Consider the following 26,393-nt stretch of genomic DNA (forward strand, 5'->3'; position numbering starts at 1 on the left):
AAATAAATGATGCATCCTGTGTTCTAGGGAGGGGTTCGTGTAGGTCACCCCTCAAACTGTTTGCAAAATAAGATGTTTGGATGACAATCAGTATTATGACTTTCTTTTTCGTCATCTTCATTTTCACTTTCTGGATCTACACGTATCGTGAGTTTATTGTTCTTTGATGGTACGCACACAATATTTTCGATAATCTAGCTTGTGATATTTTTGAAATTGTATTGTTTGCCTTGAATTCTACTTTTCATGTCTTTACTTTTTAGATGAAGTCAGAAACTTAAGATTTTAACTGTTTAAAATTTTAAGAAATGTAATGATTGTGACATTAAATGTTTTATTCCTTCTCCTTTTTTTTTTTTTGTGGTCATAGGTCATTCCTACGGTGCATAACAAGGCTAACAAAATTGCTAATAACCAGGACCAAAACACTGAAGAAAAAAAGGAAAAGGTAATGAACCTCTTAAGCCTTTAAAAAACGTTTGAGTCTTTTTGCCTATCTGAGCTGCAGTTAGTAAGAATGGTGTTTTGACTAGTATCAGGCTAGAAGGACTGTGTTATAATGTCTCCTTCCTGTGAATATAACTGGTTCTGGCCAGACTGAAGGCCAGAAACTTAGTGAAACATAGGTGCCAAAATGTGATAAAGCACCAGTCATCCCTCGTCATCTTTGTCTGTCTTTCCTGTTCAGTTGGGCTGGTTGTCCATTCCCAGAAAATGCCTCTTACTCTTGGGAATTTATGGGACTTTGATCTTGCTGTTCTCTCAGCCTGGAAATCCATTTCCCACATTGCTCCTCCTTTTATCTTCCAAGGAGGAGCTCAGAGGTCATCTTTACTGAGAAAACATTCCTTACCATCAGTCAAAGTTAGTCATCCATTCCTGTTCTCCCACCTCTATTCTAGTAGTGAAGTTGATCTAAAATTTATTTTAGGATATGATAATAGGTAGGGATGAATTTTTATTTTTCCCCCCATAAAGATAACTATCCTACTGTTTTAATATAGGCCCTCTTTTACCTACTGACTTGTAATGCTCAGTCCTAGCTCAGGTTATGGGGGGGTCTGCTTCTGAGCTTTCTCTTTGTTCCCCATGTCTATTCCAGCACAAATGCTGCACTAGCTCAATTATTTTTTTTTTTTAAGATTTTATTTATTTATTTGACAGTGAGAGAGACAGCCAGCGAGAGAGGGAACACAAGCAGGGGGAGTGGGAGAGAAAGAAGCAGGCTCATAGCGGAGGAGCCTGATATGGGGCTCGATCCCAGAACGCCGGGATCACGCCCTGAGCCGAAGGCAGACACTTAACCGCTGTGCCACCCAGGCGCCCCTGCACTAGCTCAATTATCAAAGCCTAATAATAAACCTTGTTTCTAGTAGAGCAATTTCCTTCACATATTTCTTCTTCTTTAGGGGTGCCTTACCTATTTGTATCCTTTTCCTTTCCCTATGAATTTTAGGACTAGCTTGTCAAATTCTACAAAAAAAATCTCTTGGAGAATTTTGATGGGAATTGTGTCATATCTGTGGATTAATTTGTAAAGAAGTATATCTTTATGATATCTAACCTTTTTAACCGTTAACATGATATATCTTTCTACATATTAAATTCTTATTTTCTTTCAATCTTTGTAATTTTCTTTGGAAAGGTATTGTAAATCTTTGGTTTATTCCTAGATACTCTTACATTTTGTATTGCTTTTAATTTAAATTGCATTTTCTGTTTGTTGCCAGTATGTAGACATAGAATTGATTTTTTACGTACTCATTTGACATCTTGTAACATTATTCCATTATTCTTTTATAAAATAAAATAATCCAGTGCAGAACACTGGAAAAACTGAAAGATTGAAACAAATAAAATCACGCATAAACCCACCACCTAAAGATAAACTTACTAAATATTTTAAATACTATATGTAGAGCCTTCTAGTGTCTTTATGTCCTCTATAAATGTACATAATTTTAATAATGTGAATCTCAAATTCTAATACTATTTAGATTTTTATTTCTGGATTTTCTTTATGGGTAATAATAATCATTGGATAAAGGCAGTTTTCTTTCCCCCTTTTTTCCAATCTTTTTCTTATTTATCTACTAAAACCTCCTCTGTGTTTAATAAAGAAGTAATAATAGCTAACATTTTTGTTGTTTTTCCTCCTGATATTTAAGAAATTGCTTTTAATATTTCACCATTGAATATGATGTGTGCTGTAAGTTTTTGTAGATAATCCTTCAGGTTAAGGAAGTATCCACTTTCATTCTTATTTTGCTAAGAATTTTTATCATGAATGGCATTGGCATTGAATTTTATCAGATGTATTATCTGCATTCACTGAAATAATTGTGTGTGTATACATTTTTTTTTCTCTTTGAATCCCTTAATGTGATAAATTACATTAATAGATTTCATAATCTCAAACCAATCTTGAATTCTTGGATTAAACTTAATTTGATCATGATTTTTTTTGCACATTGCTGGCATTATTTCCTTAAGGATTTTTGCATCTGTGGTTAGGTATGAAACTGGCCTGGAATTTCCCATTTATGTACTATTCTGTCTGCTTTTGAATATATGAGATTACTAAAATGAGTAGTAGGTATATTTCCTCTTTTTTAGTTCTCTGAGCATTTGTGTAAAATGCTAATTATTCATTCCTTAAATCTTTGGTCACACTAGCTTATGAAGCCATTTTGGGCCTGTGTTTTCTATGTGGGAAAAATCTAAAATGCTGATTCAGTTCTTTAATAATTATGGAACTATTCAGATTTTCTATTTTGTCTTGAGTCAGTCATGGTTATTGATTCTTTTCTAGGAATATCGATATCACTTAATTTTTTACATTTGTTAGTATAAATTTGTTTTTTTCTTAAAAAAAGATTTTATTTATTTATTTGACAGAGAGCACAAGCAGGGGGAGCGACAGGCAGAGGGAGAGGGAGAAGCAGGCTCCCTGCTGAGCAGAGAGCCTGATACAGGGCTCAGTCTTGGGACCCTGGGATCATGACCTGACCCAAAGGCAGACACTTAATCAACTGAGCCACCCAGGCTCCTCAAAGTTGCTTGTTATCTTAGCTTGAATTATATATGCTCTATCCATAGTTCTTTTTCATTGTAAATATAGTTTCCTTTTTACGTTTTTTTTTCCTTAATCTTGAAGGTAATTTTCATTTAATTTCTCAAAAAAAATTTTTATTATAGTTGACATAACATTACATTAGTTTCAAGTGTATAATTCCTGTGTTTGAAGTTTTAATTTTTGAACTGTGTTATCTCTTTTGTGTCTTTATTCTGCTTAATTTAAAAAAATTTTTTTTTAATTTATTTATTTGTCAGAGAGAGAGAGAGAAGCAGGGGGGAGGGCAGGAAGAGGGAGAAGTAGGCTCCCTACTGAGCAAGGAGCCCGATGCAGGACTCAGTCCCAGGACCCTAGGATCATGACCTGAGCCAAAGGCAGTCGCTTAACCAACTGAGCCACCCAGGCGTCCCTATTCTGCTTAATTTTGTTCTCATCTTTATATTACCTTACTTTGCTTGGATTTCTTCTTCTACTCCCCCACCCCTCCACTGTAACCTTTAGGTAGTTGTAGAGTTTATTAATTTTTAGCCATTTTTTCCTAAAACAATCATTTAAGACCATATATTTCCTTCTAAGTCACTCTTTACATCCCAAGATTTTAAGTTGAGTATCTATTACAGTACTGGTTTTTTTAGTCCCCACGATTTCTTTTTACCCAAATTTATTTAGAAATGTATTTTTAAATTCCCACATGAATGTTTTTAAAAACCTATTATTTTCTAACATATTTCCATTACAATCAGAGATTGTGGTTTATGTAATATTCTTTTACATTAGTTGAGACTTTTTATGGCCTATCACATTCTCCATTATTATAAATGTATATCTGTGATTTAAAAGAATAGCATAGTAGTTTTTCTTTTTAAAGATTTTATTTTTAAGTAATCGCTGCACCCAAAGTGGGGCTTGAACTCACAACCCCAAGATCAGGAGTCGCACGTTCTACCGACGGAGCCAGCCAGGCCCTGCTAGTGTGATACTTACTGGGTATAGGTTTATACAGAGTCACTAGAGCAAATTAATTAAGTTGTTCAGATATTTTGCATAATTGTGTTTTTGGTGAGGGGAGGTCATGGTAATCTAACAGTCTCCCATTTTGATAGTAAAATTAGTATATTTTTCATGTAGTTTTTCAGTTTTTGTTTTACATCTTTTCAAGTAAATTTATCAGATGTCTACAAGTTTTAAATTATCTTTATTCATATGTGGCATTATTTAGTAATGCCCTAACACCTATTTCATCTAATATCACTGAACCTGTGCCAACTTTATTTTCGTGTTTGCCTGGTTTTTAGCTTGGAAATTTTTGAGCCACACACAGAATGAATTCAGGTCTCCAACCTGAGAGAGTCTGGACTTGTAAGGAATTCTGAAGGATTACCTTTTTTCTTTTTTTCCACCTCAAGCTAAGGCCAAGGCCAGGAAATATCCTTACTGTCTTCTGTGGTCAAGATTTTGGTCTGTTTGTTTGATTTGTTTGTTTTTAAACTTCATCCATTGCAGGTTTCACCATATTAAAGAAAAAAACTGTAACTAAATTAAATACTTGGGAAAACTTTAATTGTGGACATGTACACGGGGATCAGTCAAGGCTCCTTGAGGATTTGGGGGGAAGGGTTCTTAAAAGGATAAGAAAAAGTAATATTAGATTCCTTACCACATTATAGGGTTGTGTTTTAACCTGGTTGGCCACCTTCTTTGAATTCAGATTTTAATCAATAGATTATAATCAGATTAGCAGTAGCATATGCTGTGTGTTCAGGATTCTGTAGCTGTTCTTGGCAATCCTTAGTAGACACAGATAATATGTAGATTCTGGAAGACCATGGTTATGGCTTGTAGAAATATTATGTACATGGTCGAGGTCATTACCTGCAGAAATCTTTCTCAGCCTTTTGGAGGTAACAGACCTAATTTACAGGGATTAGATGTCTAGAAAAATAAAACCTATGCCGACAAAAAGGAGATTAGTAGTTCAAGAGAATGGGGGACCAGGGAAAGGGGCAGGAAGGAGAGGGGATTAAAAAGAGGCGTGAAGAAACTTTGGGATTGATGATTGTATCCATCGTCCTGATTATGATGATGAATTCAAATTGTACACTTTAAAATGTGTGTAGTTCTTCATGTCAGTATATCTCAGTGAGGTTTTTAAAGACAAACAAAAACTCCCTGCCCTCCTGGAACATCCCTTCTAGTGGGGCAAAGCAAACAATGGAGGGTTCAGTGACTGCTACCTTAAAGCAATCTGGGGACAAGACATGAAGATCCACAAAATGGAGCATCTGAAAGGCTGGAAAAGGAGCTCCATGAAGACAGGGAGCTCATCTGTCTCATAATTACTCTGTCTCCTTTGCCCAAACCACTGCCTGGCACCTCATAGACACAAGCATATACTTGTTGAATGAATAAAGGATCCTAAAAACAAAACATCTCTGACTTCAGGTCACCAGCAATAACATGCCCTCTGGGCACATGCCACCTTCCTGTGCCCCATTTTACCTTATGATTTGGGATTTGTGGTTGTTTCTAGCTTCAGGCACATGTTACAAAAGCACATTTTCAAAAGTTTATCTGTCATCTTTTTGTGGTTAAGATGGATTTCTCAGAATATTTAGTCTATTCTGTTGCTAGAATTTTGTCAGTTCATATCTTGATTCAAAGATCTGAGCTTTCATCAAATGTCTGTTGGAATCCTGTATATAGTGGGGGCAGTTAGGACTGTGCAGCAGTCTGGGAATATAACATCACAAAGGAAGCAGACAAGGAATCAGTGTGGGGACACAGATAATAACCACACACAGATGAATAAACTGGTTACCAATTTAATTACTTTAGGGAACAAGGTAATTTAGTTGATTCAGGATAATTCCACATAAGATCCCAGGAAGTAAAAAAGATAAATATGTGGTTCTTACCAACTTTGGCTTGTTCCATTAAACCAAATTGAATCTCAGTACAAAGCAAGGATATTTGCATTCAAATTTTAAAAATACAAGTAAGTGTTCGATAATACCAAAAGTCACGAAAGTCTGTCCAACTGAATTTTTTGGTATAGAGAATAACCATTCAGGTTAACATTGCAATGAGAGAAGCCATACCAGTATCTGTGTCTCTGTTACAGGATGATGTTTCAGTGGTTACAAGATATACTTAACTGTTCGCAGTGGTTACAGGATGTACTTCACTATGTCTCGTCTCTGAAGTTACAGTTTACATGCCAAGCACTATACTACCTTCTGGAATGATGAAGCACCTTTACTCCAGGTGGTGCACTGATGAATGTGACATGTAGTGAAATAAACAGAAGTATAATTATGATGATAGAAGCACGCACAGGATGCTACGGGAGCAGAGACAGGGGGACCTTCCCAAAGTTGGGAGGTCAGGTGATTACAAATTATCTCCTTGAAAATCTCTTTAAAAGGGATCATCATTAGAAGTAATTCCTTTTATGCATTACTTCCTCCTTAATATAAAAGCAATACGTGTTCTCTAGAATTACCGACAATCAAAAAAGAGAGGATAAAAAGCATCTGAAACAAGGCGCTTGGGTGGGCTCAGTCAGTTAAGCACCCAACTCTTGATTTCGGTTCAGGTCATGATCCCAGGGGACTCCACGCTCAGCCACAAGTCTGCTTGAGATTCCCTCCCTCTCCCTCTGTCCCTCCCCCCTGTTTACTCACTCCCCCGCCCCCAATAAATAAATAAATCTTTAAAAAAAAAAAGTCACCTGAAACCAGTTACTAGGAGGTGTAGGATAGAAATCTAAATTTTGGCTTGAGATCATTCCCATTTAAACAAACAAACAAAAAAAGAGTGTGACTAAGAAACTAAGTTATCCCCGCCCCCCAAAAAAAATCCATAAAGAGGTCTTGAATAAATCCCTAGTCTTTTTCTTGTTTTGTCTCGGTTCACTATTTTCTGTGCTGTTTTTCATCATGGAGTGTGAAATGACAGGCAATCAGGAGTCATAGACATACTAATATTAACTATATGCTCATAACTCTTTGATATTTTCCCTCTAAAATTTTCTTCAGGGTTACTTCATATATTCTTTGTCTTAAAGGAGTCACGGAGACTAACACAAGTGGAAGACGTACATTCACAGAGAAGTAGTCTCCTGCTGTTAGTTCTCTTTTCTTTTTGCGTACCACCCAAATGAAAGTATCATCTCCCACCAAACGTAATAGTCCCTCAAAATACAGTCATGTTAAACTTATAAAGATGTATCTATTCCAAGTAAGTCCTTAAGCGGAGTACATTTTATTGTGTGTAGATTACTCCTCCCTAAGGTTGATGTGAAGACATGCTTCTATTTCAAGGGAGAAATCCGGACATGCGAGAGCCTGGGGCTGAGGAGAACCTCATGAAGGTTTTTGCAAAGATAAAATGGTTTCTTGTGATCCTCCTGGTGACACTTAGAATGTTACAAGATGTGCTCTTTGATTATTCTTAACAGCAACAGATAATGCAGTGTTCTCTCGTGATATTCCACATTGTGCTAGGTCTTAGACTTGGCTGACAGTACTCTGCAAAGTGTAAATATTTGTGATATTCTTTTTTATATATCTGTATACATACATAGGATGTAGACATGTGGGGATCATGCAGCATTGGTGTCAATGTTTTTATAGTCTTACATATTTTTGCTTTATACTCCAATAAGATCAAGGATATCGGGGAGAAAGTGTAACTGTTTCTACACTTAAATCACCAAATCGCTTTGATTTTGTGAATCCGGATTGTTACATTAAAATGCTTCTGAGTTAGTGGTTTCTATAAAAAGGGATTTTGATGTTTAATTAGAAGGCTGTCACATCTAAGGTAGTGTGAGTTTAGTTTTACTATTTTCCAGAAAACTCTAGGAATATTAGATTTTCAGTAATGATTATTAGTCTCTACAAACAGATCAGAAAGAGATTTTTTTCCCCCTAATTTATTAGCACCCTTTGAAGGTAGGAAAATATTTCTCGCAGTGAGAGGTAAGGGCTTTTCTCACTTTCTGATACACAGAGCACCTTCAGCTCCTGTCCTCCAGCTTCAGCCGTGTGACACATGCAGACCTAGACATGCACAAACCCCTTGGTCTGAAAGCTGTTCTTTCCAGTGGACTCAAAACCTGTTACTATCCAAAAACAACAACAGGCAAACAAAGACTAACAACTTTTGCCATTGTCTCTCACCCTATAGAGAATAGATCCCTGTAGAACCAATATATAATAATCCTCAAACACCACTAAATTGTCAGACCGTAAAACCAAACTCCATTTATTGCTGCTACTGATAGGAAATAACAGCCCGAGTGCAGATCAGAACCAAACTTGGCTTAGTATCAGACACAAAATCATAGGGTTAGAAGTAAGAGAAAGAGAGTCAAAAAGACAAAGTTCTATTGCCACTGGGGATTTACTGTGGGTGCCAAGAAATGATGAATCTGGGCTTAAGCAGCTCATGAATTGCATACTTCGGGCATCACTCTTTAACTGGTTCTGGGAGGTGAGTCTACTTGAACATCTCAGTGGGACCTTCATAACTGACAAAGTATAATTTAAGAAAAAAATGTGACCTCTTATGCAAAATGTATGGTTATTTACTTAACTTATTAATGAGGGAACCAGCAAGGTGGTTCGCTTGGTTCAGAGAGAATTGGAGAGAGTGAAGTATTTATTAATTGTTCAAAGAAAGAATGCAGGAATGCCTGGGTGGCTCAGTTGGTTAAGCATCTTCCTTCGGCTCGGGTCATGATTGCAGGGTCCTGGAATCGAGCCCTGCATATGGCTCTTTGCTCAGCTGGGAGCCTGCTTCTCCCTCTCCCCCACCTGCTGCTCCCCCTGTTTGTGTACTCTCTCTCTCTCTGTCAAATAAATAAATAAAATCTTTAAAAAACAAACAAAAACAAAGAATGCATAAGTTAGATTCAAATTTAGTACAAAACTGGTTAATGTCTTACAGGGCAATAGAACTATAACTTTTGGAATTATCCTCCCTACGGGACTAAAATAATTTGCATCTCTACCAGACAAAATTAATATGCACAGCTATTGGACAAGAACCTTTTCCATCATTGTCATTTTTCTGACAATTAATATGTTAGAAGACCTAATCTGCATGACTGACAACCAGTTATTTACTCATTCAGCAGATAGCTAAGGGAGGCCTGCTTTGTACCAGGCTCTGTTCTCGGAGCTGAGGGATACCACACTATTTTCTCTGCCCTCATGGAAATCATATTCACCTGGCCTCCTTGCATGTACCTTGCTCCAGCCTTCATTGCCACAGAGAGCCAGGTCCTGCCTACAACCTTCCCTCGTGTGCCGTAGAGAGATGCCCCAGGTATATGGCAACCCACGTTCAAACTTCAGAGGGACCAAGACATGCTTATCCTATGTTCTTTTTGAGAGTGTTGGTAGAAGTTAATTTTAATAAGTCAGTGGTGTAAAGAGTTTCCTCTTAAATATGTTTTTAAAACATATTAGAGAGAATTTATATCTCTTAATGTTAAAAGCTGGCTGTCCTTGTTCCAAGTATTGTTTTTGACCTAGAAGGATCTGGTTCTGAGGAAAAGGTTTACTGAAAGGAATTCATTTGCTGCCTTTACTCTTCATTTAACTCACTTTTAAGGTTTTCCAACCAAAAATAAAGACGTGGTGTGATCACATTTCTGTATTCTTTTGTTGCTTAATAGGCATTTTGCATTTGGCATCTTCTCTTCCTTCATCATTCCTGCATTTTATTGATTTTTGGATTTTCTACATATAGATGAAATACTGCTTTGGTTAGACATTATCTTAAATAAATTTGGGTGTGTGTTTTTGTTTATGGATCCCAGATAGTGTTTTCTGCTTTGGAGGAATTTATTACATGCCTGCTTTCTGTAATGGACCAGTCATTGTCCATTTACTGGAGTGTATCCTGCCATTAGTGGTTTTGTCGTATAAAGCATAATTGAATGTACTCTGCTGAAATCCTGTAGCAAAACAAATCTTAATCCAGTTATTTTGGTATTTGTGGACTGCATGGGTATATCAGCTCCTATTCTTTTTAGCAGCTTGGATCTCTGTAAACTTAGCATGTTTTATTTTTCCCAGCGCTCAAGAAAATGTCTACATTCTGTGAAGGTAATCTGATCGTTGAGTTTTGTTCTCTTTAATTAAGTTTGAACCAAATATTTCTATGCTGTATCACTTGGTGTGTAAATTTAAAGAATACTTACACAGAGATACAAAAAGTATTCATCCTAAAGATGTCTTTCTTTTTTAAAACATTAAAATGTATGTTGACTATAAATTACAGATGAATGTTTTTTCACTTACAAAACCTTGGTATTTCATTTCAACTATTTTTTTTAAGAAATAAATCTGTACCTTCTACAATTGAATAAACTTTAAATGTAGAATTAATACAGTGGATACTTTTTACATTTATTTTGAAACGTCTTTCATTTGGATTACTTGGTTGGTAACAGTGTAAATAAAATATACGTAATCGACTTTCTCACTGGTGAAAGGAATGCATTCTTCTGGGTAGGTCCAACAGTCTTAAATGTTGTGCTTTTGAATTCCTGTTTTCTGTAGCAGTGTGCTTACATCACGGTCAATTACATAATAACATAAATATAAGAAAACAAATTGTCTTCCAGTCCTTGTTATGTGACTGAAGTTGTATACCGTCAAAATATTTCCAGATTATCTTTTTAGCCTGTTTGTCTTTGAGGAAGAGGGTTGTGCAAAGGCGATTAACCCTTCTCTCAAATTTTGCATTTTCAGAGACAAGGAACTGCGCCACCTCCAATGAAACTCCCACCTCCTTATAAAGCTCCGTCAGATGACAGTGATGAAAATGAAGAAGAATATGCATTTACCAACAGTGAGTTCCTTTTCATTATTTGAAGTGAATGCAGACTTCATTAAATTGTGCTTTGGGGAGTATTGTCAATTATCAAATGCAATGCTGTGGGTTCTTAGAAAATGTGTAGAAGCAGATCATGCTGAAAAGGAAAATGTTATATCTCCCCAACTTTTGTGACTTTATTTTCCTAAACTTCCCTCCTCAACACAATATATTAGAGTGACTGTCAAAGACAATGGGTTATACAGTATTTGATCTACATTTCCTCCTAGTCTTACTATTTGGCTGTGAATACAAAAATGCTAAGAATTCCTTTAACTCCCAGTTTGACCCACAGTAGTCTGGGTTGGATGTGGACGTCAGCTCTTGATTACTTGCTCTATTCAAACCGATGGTGGTGTTGCTAATATAAAATTAGAAAAGACCCAAGTCATACTATCTCCTTTAGAGTTCCTTTCATGACTTTCTTTGCATTAGCTTTATCAAATACACATTCATACATGTATTTAATGGAGGCTTTATTTAAAAGAATTTGCATTTCTTTTATGCACGTAAAGTATATGTAGTTAGATCCAGTTGCTATTGTACATGGAGTTTCTTTTGGAAGGATGAAAATACCCTAAAGTTAGATTGTGGTGATGGTTGCACATTTTGTGAATATAGTAAAACCCACAGGATTATATATTTAAATGGGTGGATTTTATGGTTTGTGAAATGTGTGTATATATGTTCTTTTAAAAATAATCTTGTTCCTTCCACAATTTAGAAACAGAGTTTGATATGGATATGGAAAGAGTTAAAATTCTGGCTGCAACACTTTTTAGTGTATGACCTTCAGCATGCCCTCTTCTATAAAAATCATGGTTCTTCCTTCAGAGGGATGTGGTGAAGATTAAAATAAGGTGATAAAGCCTTTAGCCTGCCGTATAGTGAAATTTTAACAAGTATTATAGCTCTTACTAATGATAATTATTATGCTGATTTTATAACTTCATATTTTTTTAAATACAGTAGTAAGTATATAAATTTGAATATAAATAGATAGTGTTTATAATCATTTAGTTGGCTTTATAAGAAATTGATTTGCACTTTGGTTTTACAGAGCCTTTTTTCTGGTGCATTTTTTTCATTTATTCAACACATCTCTGTTGAAAGCCAACTGCTTTTTACTAAGCGTGTTAAGTAAATCTGTTCTGAAAGAAATAAAACAGCTCCTTTTTTCTTGTTGGGGTCACCAACCTGGAAGGGAGGATACAAAGCTATGGGAAGAAAATTTGATCAGTGTGCTATAGTGCCTTGGTTCTCCACCTCTTTTGGAGCGTTACACATGATGGAGGTGACTGATATGTGTGTGTGCATGTGTGACATAATCCCTTGTTCTGATACAGGTATTAGGACAGCTGCAGCAGAGAGGAGATAGCTTGTTGGTTATTCATAATTTCTGGGATGCTAGAGTGCCCATATTTGCATAGTTGTTAGGAAATCTGGTTTAGGCATGTGACTAAGACTATGTTCTAATCCTAGTTCTATTTAGTTGTGAATTCATGGACAAATTAATTAACCCCTTCATGGCTCACACTTGCTCATCTGTAATAGGGGGAGGGGATGTCTTGTGATAAGCTTCCTCATAGGATTGTTAGAATCTGAGGAGCAGAGGATTTAAAGAGCTCAGTATAGGATTATGATACTTAGTAAAAACTCTGGTGTCGATGTGGCAGGCCTTTATGTACTATTAACTCAGCCGACATACTAACCTGTGAGGTCTCTAATTAATCAAATAAAGAAACTGAGGCTCAGAGAAATTATGTTCAATGTTACACAGCCAGTAAGTAGTAGAAATGTAATTTAAACCCAGACTCTCCGACTCTAGAGCATATGCTCTCATCTATACTTCTCGTTACTTAAATCTCATTTACTATGCCAGATGTGGGTACAAAGTGCTTGGAGTTATCTAGTGAATATCACTTAGAGGCCATAAGATACAACAGCAGCCCTCTCCCCAAGGTTCCAGTCATGTACATGTGTGTTCGCACGTGTGCACAAACACATTCATAGCATTAGTGGGGTTCAGGGAGATACCGATTTGCACTGCTTGCAGAAAAAGCCTTCTAATTCCTAAATCATCTTCTAACTAAAACATTTCACAGATTCTCCAGCAAATATATTTAGGCCGTGAATGTGACTTCCCATTCATTTTGCTCCCTTAGTTTTTCCTTCTCAGCATACTTCCCCTTCCCATTTAACTCCCCATTGAATTCACTGTTCATCTTTCTTCGGAAGAGTTTGAACTGTATGGGGTGTTAAAATGTAGGTGAGCCTAAGGCCTCTAGCTTTCTCATATTTCTTTGTGAAATGGATCCCATGGTTTTTCCTTTGTTCCTTAACTCTCATTAAATGACTACTCTGCTCCTCCATCCAAAACCAAGAGTGGATTGGTTCACTGTTTTATCAGATTCTTATTGTCCCAAAACTAAGAATTTCTTTTTACAGTTGTGAAAATATGATTTTCTTTCCCTCTTTCTTTCTCTTTCTTTCTTTCTTTCTTTCTTTCTTTCTTTCTTTCTTTCTTTCTTTCTTTTCTTTCTTTCTTTTTTTTTTTGTTGTTGTTTTGAAAATATGATTTTCTAACTTTCCCATGGTCCAGGATTGTGAAGTGGAAGGCTGGAATCCAAGCCTTAGGCCCACCAGGAAGTGGTGATTGCATTAGAGAGATCACAGTCATGAGACACATAGGATTTTTAAAGTATAGTTAAAATCTGGGGTGCCTGGGTGGCTCAGTCCGTTAAGCATTTGCCTTTGGCTCAGGACATGATCCCGGGTTCCTGGGATTGAGTCCCACATTGGGCTCCCTGTCCCATGAGGAGCCTGCTTCTCCCTCTGCCTCTCTCTCTGTGTCTCTCATGAATAAATGAATAAAATCTTTAAAAAGTAATTTAAGTTAGGTGAGTTTTGGTAAGTTACTTAGTCATAAACTTCATCATGCCATGGAATGTTTGTTGAGTGGATATTATAGGTGGGCAGACGTTGTTCTAGGTATTGGGAACATGGCAGGGAATAAGATCGCTCTTCTTATTAGCTTATATTCTAGTGGGAGAGAAAGATTATAAACAGTAAGATAGTTAAAATATTGATAGTCTAAATAAAATAAAACAATGTAGTGTGAGAATAAATGCTTTGGAGGAGTCAACATTAAGTAGAATGGGAACGAAAGACCAAGATAATACCAAAGTGACAAGAAGGAATCAAAGAGCTGGCTTATATAGTTCTGTAGATCAGATTTTTTTTTTATTGTGATCCATAGTAACCTATATTTTACTTAACAATCAAGTATAGATGTGTACACATACACTTAGTGCATATATAATTGAAACAAACCAGGACGCCTGGGTGGCGCAGCCATTAAGTGTCTGCCTTTGGCTCAGGTCATGATCCCAGGGTCCTGGGATCGAGCCTCGCATCGGGCTCCCTGCTCAGTGGGAAACCTGCTTCTCCCTCTCCCACTCCCTCTGCTGGTGTTCCCTTTCTTACTGTGTCTCTTTCTGTCCAATAAATAAATAAATAAAATCTTTTAAAAAAAATAAAAATAATTGAAACAAAGGTTTCACAAAATATTACTTTTATAACCCTATAAAAACTTTATTTTTCTATTCTGTTACATTTTTTTAAATGCTGTTTGCAAGTCTATTTCTTTTTTTCTTTTTTTTTTTTTTTAAGATTTTATTTGTTTGACACAGAGAGAGAGACAGCCAGCGAGAGAGGGAACACAAGCAGGGGGAGTGGGAGAGGAAGAAGCAGGCTCCTAGCGTAGGAGCCTGATATGGGGCTCGATCCCAGAATGCCACTATCACGCCCTGAGCCAAAGGCAGACACTTAACGACTGAGCCACCCAGGCGCCCCTGCAAGCCTGTTTCTTGACTGATGAGTCACAACCTGCAGTATGAAAAACACGAATCTAGAGCTCTGGTTTTCAAACTTCACAGTGTATCAGAAACACATAAAGAGCTTGTTAAAGAACTGGTTGCTGGGCCCACTCCCAATTTCTGATTCTTTACACCTGGGAGGACCAAGAATTTCTGTTTCTAGTAATTTCCCAGGTGATGCTGATACTTCTCATCCAGGGGCCATATTCAGAAAACTACTGGTCTAGCTGGCATTTAAGGTCATGGGAGCCAGTGAGTTTCTTAGGAGCGATGTGTAGACAGCAACAGGAAGCCAACCCAGTATGGGCCTCATGAACCAGCAGAGGAGCATCCCAGCATAAGAGCATTTCCAGGAGGTGGTCGAGTCAGGCTATTTAAGAGAAGAACGTGTTTCAGGAAGGGTTTTGTCGCTGAATGTCAGCAGCGAACTGTGGAATGATCCTGAGAGGTTGAGGAGGTTAGAATCATGGAAGCAACTGTTGAACTTAGCAACATAAAATTGATAAGAAAAAGAACACTTGATAAAAATAACGATTGTAGAGATTGTTATGAGAATTAAATGTTGGGGCGCCTGGGTGGCTCAGTTGGTTAGGTGTCTACCTTCAGCTCAGGTTGTGGTCCTGGGGTCTTGGGATCGAGCCCCACATTGGGCTCCCCATTCAGCAAGGCTTCTGCGTCTCCCTCTCCCTCTGCCCCTGCCCACTCCCCCCTTACCCCTGCTCATGCTCTCTCTCGCGCTCTGTTTCAAATAAATATAAAAAGAGAGAGAATTAAATGTTACACTAATGTAGAAAGTGTGGTATATGATAGATATTTACGTCATAGATCCCTTATCTTGCGTAGTTGGGCATAATTCATGAATTCTAATTATAGGAAGTCTATTGGTCAATTGAATCAAAAGTGCTTACATTTTAATTAAGAATTAGGAAACAATTAAGAATTAAGAAACAATATCTACATAAATGCTCAGCTGTAAAAAACTACCATTATTAGGGGCACCTGGGTGGCGCAGTTGTTAAGCGTCTGCCTTCTGCTCAGGGTGTGATCCCGGTGCTCTGGGATTGAGCCCCACATCAGGCTCCTCCACTAGGAGCCTGCTTCTTCCTCTCCCACTCCCCCTGCTTGTGTTCCCTCTCTTGCTGGCTGTCTCTCTCTGTCAAATAAATAAATAAAATCTTAAAAAAGAAAAAAACTACCATTATCAGTCCTGCAGGAGTTGTCAAAGGGAGGTTACCAATGGTACAGAACATCAGACTTAACTTTATGGTAATAGTCTTTAATACCTGAATTTAAAAGTTCTTGTCAAAGGTTCAGGATCACTGAGGGTATGAAGTAGCACTGAGTTCACTATCACATGGTGACTTTCAAATCTTCATTTTCAGGCATAACTTCTCTCTGATATCCTGACCTGTTTTCAGTTGGCTGTTGGAAAGATACCATGTTGGGGTGCCTGGGTGGCACAGTTGGTTAAGCGTCAACTCTTGATTTCAGCTCAGGTCATGATCTCAGGGTGAGATCGAGCCCCATGTCCTGACTCTGTGCTCAGCAGGTAGTCTGCTTCCCCTCTCCCTCTCCTTCTGCCCCTCCCCACACTCTCTGAAATAAATCTTAAAAAAAAAAGATACCACATCTTTTTCCCACTAGCACTTTAAATCTTTTGTGCAAAACAAAATGTGTTTCTTCCTGAAGTCTGACCTTTTTTCCTTATATTCTCAATTTTTCATAAAGTCCTTATCCCAGACTAAAACTTCACTTCCGCTTATTATCTCTCTTCCTAGATTAATCTTCATTCTCAGTCTCTCCCACATTTGTAGCTTCCTTTGCATTTTCATTGCCACAATTTTAGTAATTATATAGTTGTAATCACAATTTATTGAGTACCTACTATGTGTCCTACATTTTCCCCAAGTCTTTAAATGCTTTCTCATTTGATTTACAGAAGAGTCTATGAAAGGAGATCTTTTTTTTTTATTTATTTATTTATTTATTTATTTGACAGAGATAGAGACAGCCAGCGAGAGAGGGAACACAAGCAGGAGGAGTGGGAGAGGGAGAAGCAGGCTCACAGCGGAGGAGCCTGATGTGGGGCTCGATCCCGGAACGCCAGGATCACGCCCTGAGCCAAGGAAGGCGCTTAACCGCTGTGCCACCCAGGCGCCCCTATGAAAGGAGATCTTATCTTTTCTGCTGATTTCAACTTAATCTCACCTTCTTTGGAAAACTTTGCCTCACTCCTTAGTCTGATAAATATTCTTGTATTTTTTCTTTTTAGCACTTAACAAAATGTGATTTATGCGATTATTAGTTTAATATCTGTCTTTCCCTTCAAATTCCATGAGTCTCGCAATCCTCTCTGTTTTGGCCTGGCACATTATAGAAACCCAGTATTTGGGCAAATTAATGACGGAGGGTGTGTGACTTGCATAGTGATGGGGTGGGAGTGTGATGAAAATCCACGTGGGCTCGTGGGGCTTCAGGATACCCTTTCTACTGAGTTGTACCATCCATCTTGCTGCAGAGCCTTCTGTCCAGAACAGCTTGCCTTCTGTCTCCCAGTATGTCACCCCTCACCTTATATAAAAGTATTGATCCCCAGGGAGAGAAGGCACTATCTCTAAAAAGTCCTGCTTTGTTCACTTTTAATCCCAGACATTAAATGCTTTTACTTCACCCCGTCTTTCTAACCTGTTGGTATTCATTCTTTCAACTACATATTTAAACATCAGGGAGCAGAAGTTTTAGAATGACTTTTTAGTAACCTCTAAGAGAGTGATCATAAAGAAGCAGTGAGAATCATACAATAGACATGTCTCTTGATGCATATTAAGTTCTAGAAACTCAGAATATAATTGACTTCTTTGACACTTGGCTTTTAAGTGGTATAGCAAAGATGTGAATGGAACCACAGGCTGAGTGAAGGCCTCTTAAAGTCTTTTTTTTAATACTTTAATTTTAGAATAGCATATTCTCCTTTGGTATTTTGTTTTTCCACCTTTTTCCCCCCTCAGAAGGACCCAGTTTAATTATTGATCCTGGTACATCTTCTGCTCAGATTCCTCCCCCCCACCACCAAATTTTATGTCATTTTTAATATTTGGCAAAAAGTATATATTTAGGCTATGAAGCATAATAAAATTATCCTGTGAATTACACCATGCAAATAAAAATTAGATTACTAACACTTTGCATCTTCGTGTTTTACTTTAATTGCTTTATTTCATTTTTTCGAAGATTGGATATTAGCTAAGACTCTCTGAAATATGATATATTAGCAAATATTCAGAGTCACAATAGTTATAAGTTTAGAGGGGTTGCTTTTTTAGAAAATTACAGCTTTATTGAGATATAATCCACATTACTATATAATTCATTTACTTAAAGTATACGGTTCAGTGTCTTTGATTTACACTGTTATTCAACCATCACTACTACCAATTTTAGAACAGCTGGAACATTTTCATTGCCCCCCCCCCCAAGAAAGTCCTACTCATTAGCAGTCAGTCCACTTCACCATATTTATTCAGAAATTCTTTATATTCATACATAAAATATACATACATATATATTCTAATTTTTAAAAAGACTTTATAGATAATCCACATATATGGGGGTGGGGATCCTGCCCGAAATCCCTTTTCCTCTTACCAAAAATAGAATCTGCATCTAAAGTTGGAAGAAGACAAGGTTGCTTGCTAGCTCTATTGTCCTCAAGAATCTAGCAGGGCATTGAGCTCAGCTCCTTTGCTCATCTCCAAAAAAAAAAAAAAAAAAAAATGAGAGAACAAATTATTCACAGAGGGTGTCGTAGACAATCTCAAAAATTCAGACCTCCCCAAAAATTTGTTGGCAAGGTTAAGTAAGACTGTATATGAATTGCACATATGAAAATATTATCTAATCAGTATTATCTACTGAAAAAATGTAAAACTTGTCTAATAGTGATAATGGGCAAACTACAAAATATCTAGGAATAATAGAATTAGAAATGTTAAACTCATGGCAGTAATCCATAATAACTCTTTGTCATTTATTCTTGGGCACTGTGATGAAAGCTCTAAACCCACCCCCCAGAAAAGTGTATATAGACACACAAAACCATTGTCACCCATGCACGCACCCTCACACACGCACACACACACACCTCATTTTAAATAGACATCAAGGCATTATTTTGCCTATTTAGTGGAAGTTCTGAAGCCCATTTAAGAATTCATGGACCATAGGTTGATAACCCCTACAGTTTCTTTTTTAAAGGAAACTGTGGAACTTTATTAAAGAAGGTTCAGGGGGAAAATAGAGACATGTTCTTTTCCTGATTGGAAGAGTAAGTATATTAAAGATTTCAATTATTTTTAAATTAGTCTGTAAGTTTAAGATAATTTGAATCCAGATACTAAATATATATAGCCTGGGCTTGAAAATTGGTTTGGAAGTGAAATGCTAGACGGTTTTGAAAAGTCTCTCCCCGTATCTGAATATATTCTAAACTGGTAGTTTTCAAACTGAACCTGGAGTTTTAGAAATGAGTGGGAGTGTTTTGGTTGTCTCAATCAGCTTTTCTCAACCCTGGCACTATTGCCATTTTGACCAGATAATTCTTTGTTGGGTGGGGGAAGGAGGCTGTTCTTTGCATTGTAAGATGTTTGACAGCATCCCTGGTCTCTACCCACTAGATGCCAGTAACACTCTCTCTCCCACCTCAGTTGTGATGACAGCCAAAGATGTCTCCACACATTGCCAGGTGTCCCCTGTTCTAAATGGTTGGGGGATTCTACTGTCATTTATTAGTTGAATTGCCAGGAGCACTGCGTTGTATGGAATAGTCCCATACAATGAAGAGTTAACCCTGCCCAGAGTACCAGTAGCCCTTCTGATCAGAAACATTGTTTAAAACTGCAGTAAATAGGGGCGCCTGGGTGGCACAGTGGTTAAGCGTCTGCCTTCCCCTCAGGGTGTGATCCTGGCGTTATGGGATCGAGCCCCACATCAGGCTCCTCTGCTATGAGCCTGCTTCTTCCTCTCCCACTCCCCCCTCTCTTGCTGGCTGTCTCTATCTCTGTCGAATAAATAAATAAAATCTTTAAAAAAAAAAAAACTGCAGTAAATAGGGGCACTTGGGTGGCTCAGTCAGTTTAACAGCTGCCTTCGGCTCAGGTCATGATCCCGGGGTTCTAGGATCGAGCCCTGCATCAGGCTCCCTGCTCAGTGAGTATCCTGCTTCTCCCTCTCTCTCTGTCCCTCCCCACTGCTTGTTCTCTATCTCTCTCTCTAATAAATAAATCTTTTTTAAAAACTGCAGTAATTCGTTCAATATTTGCAAATAAAAATGGTCTAGAAATAAACCCAGGTGTTAAGAATTTAGAACATAAAAAATAATCTTTTTTGAAATAGCAGAAATAGGATTATTCAGTAAATGATGGGATATATAATAATTAGGGGGAGAAAATGTAGAGATCTCCATTTCTCATCAAAATGAGAAATTAATTTTGAATATTGTTTGCTTCCAGAAACAAACTATAAAAAGTCTATAAAATTTTAAAAATGTAATCTTGGTAGAAGGAAAGGCCTTTCATATTATTATACCAACACTATAAAGGAAAATAATTGTAAGTTCACTTACATAAAAATTGAAAACAATTATAACAATAAATATATCTTTAAGCAATATCGTTGCCAGTAAATATTCAAAATGTTCTTAGGTATTCTCCCACAAAATTTACATTCAGATGTAGAAATAGTTTATCCATGTATAAAAAACAGAGTATGAAAAGTAGGGGATAATAAAAAAATATGTATACATCAATATATATACATGTCAAAAGAAAAAGACACGTACGTCAATAGAAAAACAAGCAAAGATCAGACAGTATGAAACAAAAGAAATAGATTTGGACAGCAAATACAAAAAGTCTTTTCAGCCTCACTAATAATGAGAGATACGTAAATTAATAAGTCAGATTTTTTTGCCTACCAGATTACTTAGGATTTTAAAAATTAATATTGCTCATTGTTGGAGAGGTTGTAGAAAAACAGGAGTACTTACGTACTGTTGGCAGGAATATGAACTCATGTACCTCTTTTTGGACACCCATTTGGCAGCATGTATAAAAAATTTAAATGTGCATGTTCTTTGCCTGAATAATTCAACTTCCAGTGAAATAGCCTAGGGAATTCATTGCCCATGTGAATTTCTGTGTATGCATATGTGTATATTCCTACAAAAATATGTTCTGCATTTTTCACTAATAGCAATTATAGCAGTATGTATTATATGTAACTAATACATAATAAAGCCTTGATTAAGTCACTTAATCTAAACATTTTTAGCCATCCGATTTGAAACAGGTTGCATCCTTTTCATTTAGATTCCTCATTTGTAAGGTGGAGATACTATTAGTACTCCTTTCATTGAGTTGCTGTGAGAGCCTAGAAGAGGTAATGTATATAAAATCCTTATATAGGAAGTGACATGTATGAAGTATTCCAGAAATGTTAGCTACTACTCTTTCTTATCATCAGTAGTAATTCAACGTTCTTCAGTGTTTGCCGGATATTGTCACTACAGAATGAAATTTCTATGGGCCCTCGGGTGGCTTAGTCAGTTAAGTGTCTGACTCTTGATCTCAGCTCAGGTCTTGATCTCAGGGGCATGAGTTCAAGCCCCATGTTGGGCTCCACACTGGGCCTGGAGTCTACTTTAAAAAAAAAAAAAAGAATGGAATTTTTGGCATATGTATATATTAAAATTTTACTAAAACTTACTATAGCTTAATTTTTTAAATGTTAACAGGTTTTTTAAGTTTAACACTATCATGTAGGGGGGCGCCTGGGTGGCACAGCGGTTAAGCGTCTGCCTTCGGCTCAGGGAGTGATCCCGGCGTTATGGGATCGAGCCCCACATCAGGCTCCTCCGCTATGAGCCTGCTTCTTCCTCTCCCACTCCCCCTGCTTGTGTTCCCTCTCTCGCTGGCTGTCTCTGTCTCTGTCTCTGTCAAATAAATAAATAAAATCTTTAAAAAAAAAACAAAAACAACAAACACTATCATGTAGGATCAGTAGTACTTCATTAACAACTCTGTGCAGCTGGGCTGCTGCCTGGTCACCATTGTGCGCTGTGACACTGACTCTTCCACTTTCAGTTGCGATCACTGGAACAGAAAGGCATTTTGGAATACTTCCTTTTTCTCGAGTATTTTTCTCTTTATTTTCTTTGGACCAAAGGTGGAATTATCCTAGAGGTATTTGTATATGATTTTGTGGTTTTTTCTTCCAATGGAATTGTACCATTGCAGGGTCGACATTTCCCTTCATTCTTCCCAGTGTAGGGAAAATACACAGCAGAATTTTTTGAGAAAAATTCATGGTCCAAATGGAATTTAAAAACTAAAAATATAGCTTTTAAAGATTACTTTCATATGAGTGCTAGTTTGCCAAACAGTCCTACAAAGTTTATGACATAATCTCCCTTATTTTGCCTTGTAGTATTTAAATATTTATAAATTTGTTGATTCACAAAGGTCATGATGTTCTTTATAGAGTTAATTCTCTTAATATTCACATTAACTGTTAATATATTTTCCTACTTAACCTTTTAAGAATTTTAATTTTTCATACAAAATGGTAGCAGCTTGCACCCTCGTCTTTAATTATTTGTAGCGTGTTACTCTTTTGGTAATGAACATTTGTATTTCAGTCAACTGAGAGGATTTCAACATATCAAGCACATAAAGAAATTTTTCACTCTAAGATACATCAAGAATTCTAACCTAGGAATTAACAGTAAATGAAAACATCAGCCTTGTTTGAGTTATTGCCATTAATACACAGTTTATTCTCTATTGTTAATCCATGCTGTCCCGGGATCACTGATCTTGCATGGGTTCAGAGGGACATGAATGACGTCCAAGAGTCTTTCAAATCTTTAGCCTTCCAGAAGCCAATGCTGAATAGCAGAGTTAAAGTCAAATTTTATAGCCAAAGCTGGATTTTGCAGAATCCTTAGTATTTTTTATTTATTGGACAGAGAGAGAAAGAGAGAGAGGGAACACAAGCAGGGGGAGTAGGAGAGGGAGAAGCAGGCTTCCTGCCACGCAGAGAGCCCGATGAAGGGTTGAATCCCAGGACCCTGGGATCATGACCTGAGCCAAAGGCAGACACTTAACAACTGAGCCACCCAGGCGCCCCAAATCCTAGTGTTTTTTAATTGATAAAAATACAAAAGCATGTACACTAACTACTTTGACAGGGGAGTTTTGAGGAAAATCTTCTACTTTTAAATTTATTTAATCCACGTAAATTCTGTATAACAAAATGTTTGAAGAAAAAAAAATCTTACAGCTTAATAAGAAAACAACCCAATTTTAAAAAATGGACAAAGCTGAAATAACATTTCACTAAAGAAGATATACAAATCGCTAATAAGCACAAAAAATGCTCAACATTATTTATTAGGGAAATGCAAATTAAAACCACTACACATTCACAAGAATTATTTTATTTTTAAAGATTTTATTTATTTATTTGTCGGAGAGAGCAAACGCACAAGCAAGGGGAGCTGTAGGCAGAGGGAGAAGCAGGCTCCCCACTGAGCAAGGAGCCCGATGCTGGACTTGATCCCAGGACCCTGAGATCATGACCTGAGCTGAAGGCAGACGCTTAACCGACTGAGCCACCCAGGTGTCCTTCCCAAGAATGACTTTAATAAAAAAGATGGGCATTACAACTAGATCCCTCATACACTTCTGGTGGGAATATAAAATGGTACAACCATTTTGGAAAATAGTTCGGTCATTTCTTAAAAAGTTAAACATGTGGCACCTGGGTTGCTCAGTTGGTTAAGCATCCAACTCTTGATTTTGGCTCAGGTCATGATCTCAGGGTGGTAAGATTGAGCCCCACATCTGGCTCCATGCTGGGTGTGGAGCCTGCTTAAGAGTCTCTCTCTTCCTCTCGTTCTACTCCCCCACTCCCCCCACAGTGCTCTCTCTCTCTCAAAAAAAAAAAAAAAAGAAAAGAAAAAAAAGATGTACATTTACTACACAATCTAACAATTCTTCTAGGTATATACCCAAGAGAAATGAAAACCTATGTCCACGCAAAGACTCCTACACGAATGTTCATTGCAGCATTATTCGTAATAGTTCAAAACAGGATTAGCCGAATGTCCATCACGGGTGGATAAACATAACGTGTAGCCACACAGTGGAATACTACTAAGCAATAAAAAAGCAAAATACGTATGCTGTGATGCCAAGTAAAGGAAGCCCAGTGCAAAAGACTACCTACTATATGATTCCACTTATATAGGATATCCATAAAAAACAAATTTATAGCTCTAAAAAACAGGTCATTGGTTGCTTAGATTTGGAGTTGGGATTGGGGTTGGTGGAATGTTTTGAGGTGGTGGAAATGCTCTAAAGCTGGATTGTGGTGATAGCTGCACGCAGCTGTAAGTTAACTGAAAATCATTGAAATAATATGCTTGCAGCTGTGAATTCAGTATGTGAATTATATTAAATAAAGCCTGTTAAAATTATTTCAAAGTTAGACATGACATTTGTAGGTGAAGGAGGTTAAAAATTTAAAAGCACAAACTTCCAGCTATAAAATAAGTCTTGGGCATGTAATACACAGCGTGGGGACTGTTGTTAACAGTACTCTATTGTATATTCGAAAGTTGCTTAGAGTAAATCTTAAAATTTTTCATCAGTTTTGCAACAATGTATGGTGATAGATGTTAACTAGACTTATTGTGGTGATCGTTTTGCAATATATACAAATAGCAAATCATCATGCTGTACACCTGAAGCTAATATAATATTATGTCAATTATATCTAAATAAAAATTTCTCTGAAGAGTCATATTTGTAAGGGATAGTTAAAAATTATTATGAGAAGGTCTGTGTTGAAGGAGGAGGGCAATCCGATAGCAAACTACTTTGAAGAAAGGAATAATAGTATCTTAATATCTTCCTTGATAGTGCTGATTTGAGAACCTTACAACTCCTCTGGTCTAATTTTACAAGAATCCTAAGACACCCCCCACCCCCGAAGTGATTAATTTGCCCAAAGTCACAAAATTAGTTATTGTGAGGTCAAGAATGGAGTCTCGGTCTCCTTTGATGTTCAGGGCCATATTTAAGCTTTCCCTCCCGGGCCATCCTGTGTGCGCCAAGCCAATTTTTAACATGAAGCAGTGTCATGATCAGCAAAGATTTATTGAGCAACTAGTAGGTTTTGGGGTTTAAATTTTTGGTGTTTTGTATCATTGTGGACTCTGTAGTTGATCTCTACCTTGCCAATAGATGTCACTACAATCAACAGCAATTATTATCAAGGCTTTAAGGAATGTTAAGAATGCTCACCTCAGATAAGCAGACAGCGTTCATTAGTGGCTTCTAGCAATATTTCTATGTTCATTTTACTAGATATATGGATTTTTTTGCTCTGTCCTTTAATTTGTTTTTGATGATGCAAAATAGGAGAGGAAAGATTAAGAAATAAAGGCTAAGTTTTAATTGTTCAGTTTTATGTAAATTCTTTTTCTCATTTCCTATGGTTAATCATCCTTTTCTGAACCCTTTATCTTTATAATTAAGTAAATTAAGTAGAATTCTTATTCTGGTCCTATAATTGGAGACTGGCGAATGTTGCTTTCTATTTTAGTTGATTTTTTTTATTCTGGAAACTCCGAAAGCGTCAGCCCTTGATAGAATTTGGATGCATTTATTGTAACTATAAATAAAAAATTGTATTTAAGTTCTTTTGAGAACCATTTAAATTATATTCAGGTGTTCTTAACTTTAATAATACTCATCCATATGATAGGTGATGAGGAAGATGACTTTGTATTCTACCTTTCACAAAGAAAGGTTAGAGAGCACTGTAGTAATTGATAGATAACGGTGAAGTCATTGCTGTTGGTCATGATTCTATTCTGGTGTGCTGGGAGGGTGGGAAGGAATAGGGGTTGCAATGAGGCATTTTTAAAAAGTTTAAGAAACCACAACCATTTTTCTCATGATTTCTCTGAAGCTTCAATTTTTTTCATAGTTTTTCCCCCCAAGAAAGCTAACTTAAAGACTTGACTGCTTATAAACTGGATCTTTACTGCACATTTAAAATGCTACTGAGACACAAATGAATCTCACTAGGGACACCACATGTTCAGTGCGGTTCACCAGTTTCTTTGTTATCAAAATGATTCAATGATGTGAGCAATAAGACAGTAAGTTGACGACTGTTTCATTCACTTCGGATAGGTTAAACTCCACCCGTTTCCTTTTAATCTGCATTCGAGAGCTGCAACTAATGCCCTGAACTATTTCTCAGCAGGGAACTGGGTCATTAAAATGATATTAATTGAAGCTGGCCACAAAATAAATGGTTGTGTTTATATTGTCTCCTGCTCTGGAATAGAGCCATCATCCCGATGTGAGCAGGGTAACTGAGTGCCACAGTCGGCAGTGTGAAGCATCGAGGGTCAGATGTTGGAAACCAGGGATTTTTGCTTCTCCCGGCATACTTTCCCAGGCAGCTCTTCCCTCCTG

General features: G+C 37.1%; 1 protein-coding gene across 6 annotated transcripts in view; it reads left to right on the top strand.

Moving 5' to 3' along the window:
- Nucleotides 1-26,393, top strand: part of PATJ (PATJ crumbs cell polarity complex component) — a 345,082-nt gene that overhangs the window by 145,512 nt on the left and 173,177 nt on the right. For all 6 annotated transcript variants that reach the window (XM_087865951.1, XM_045802203.2, XM_045802205.2 and 3 more), the window contains exons 26-27: nt 371-448; nt 10,843-10,942. In XM_087865951.1, coding sequence (XP_087722077.1) covers nt 371-448; nt 10,843-10,942 — 178 coding nt within the window. The remainder of the gene's footprint in view (nt 1-370; nt 449-10,842; nt 10,943-26,393) is intronic.

Source organism: Ursus americanus, chromosome 12 (genome assembly GCF_024610735.1).
Source record: "Ursus americanus isolate L20-20 chromosome 12, mUrsAme1.1.p, whole genome shotgun sequence".
Taxonomy (NCBI): Eukaryota; Metazoa; Chordata; class Mammalia; order Carnivora; family Ursidae; genus Ursus; species Ursus americanus.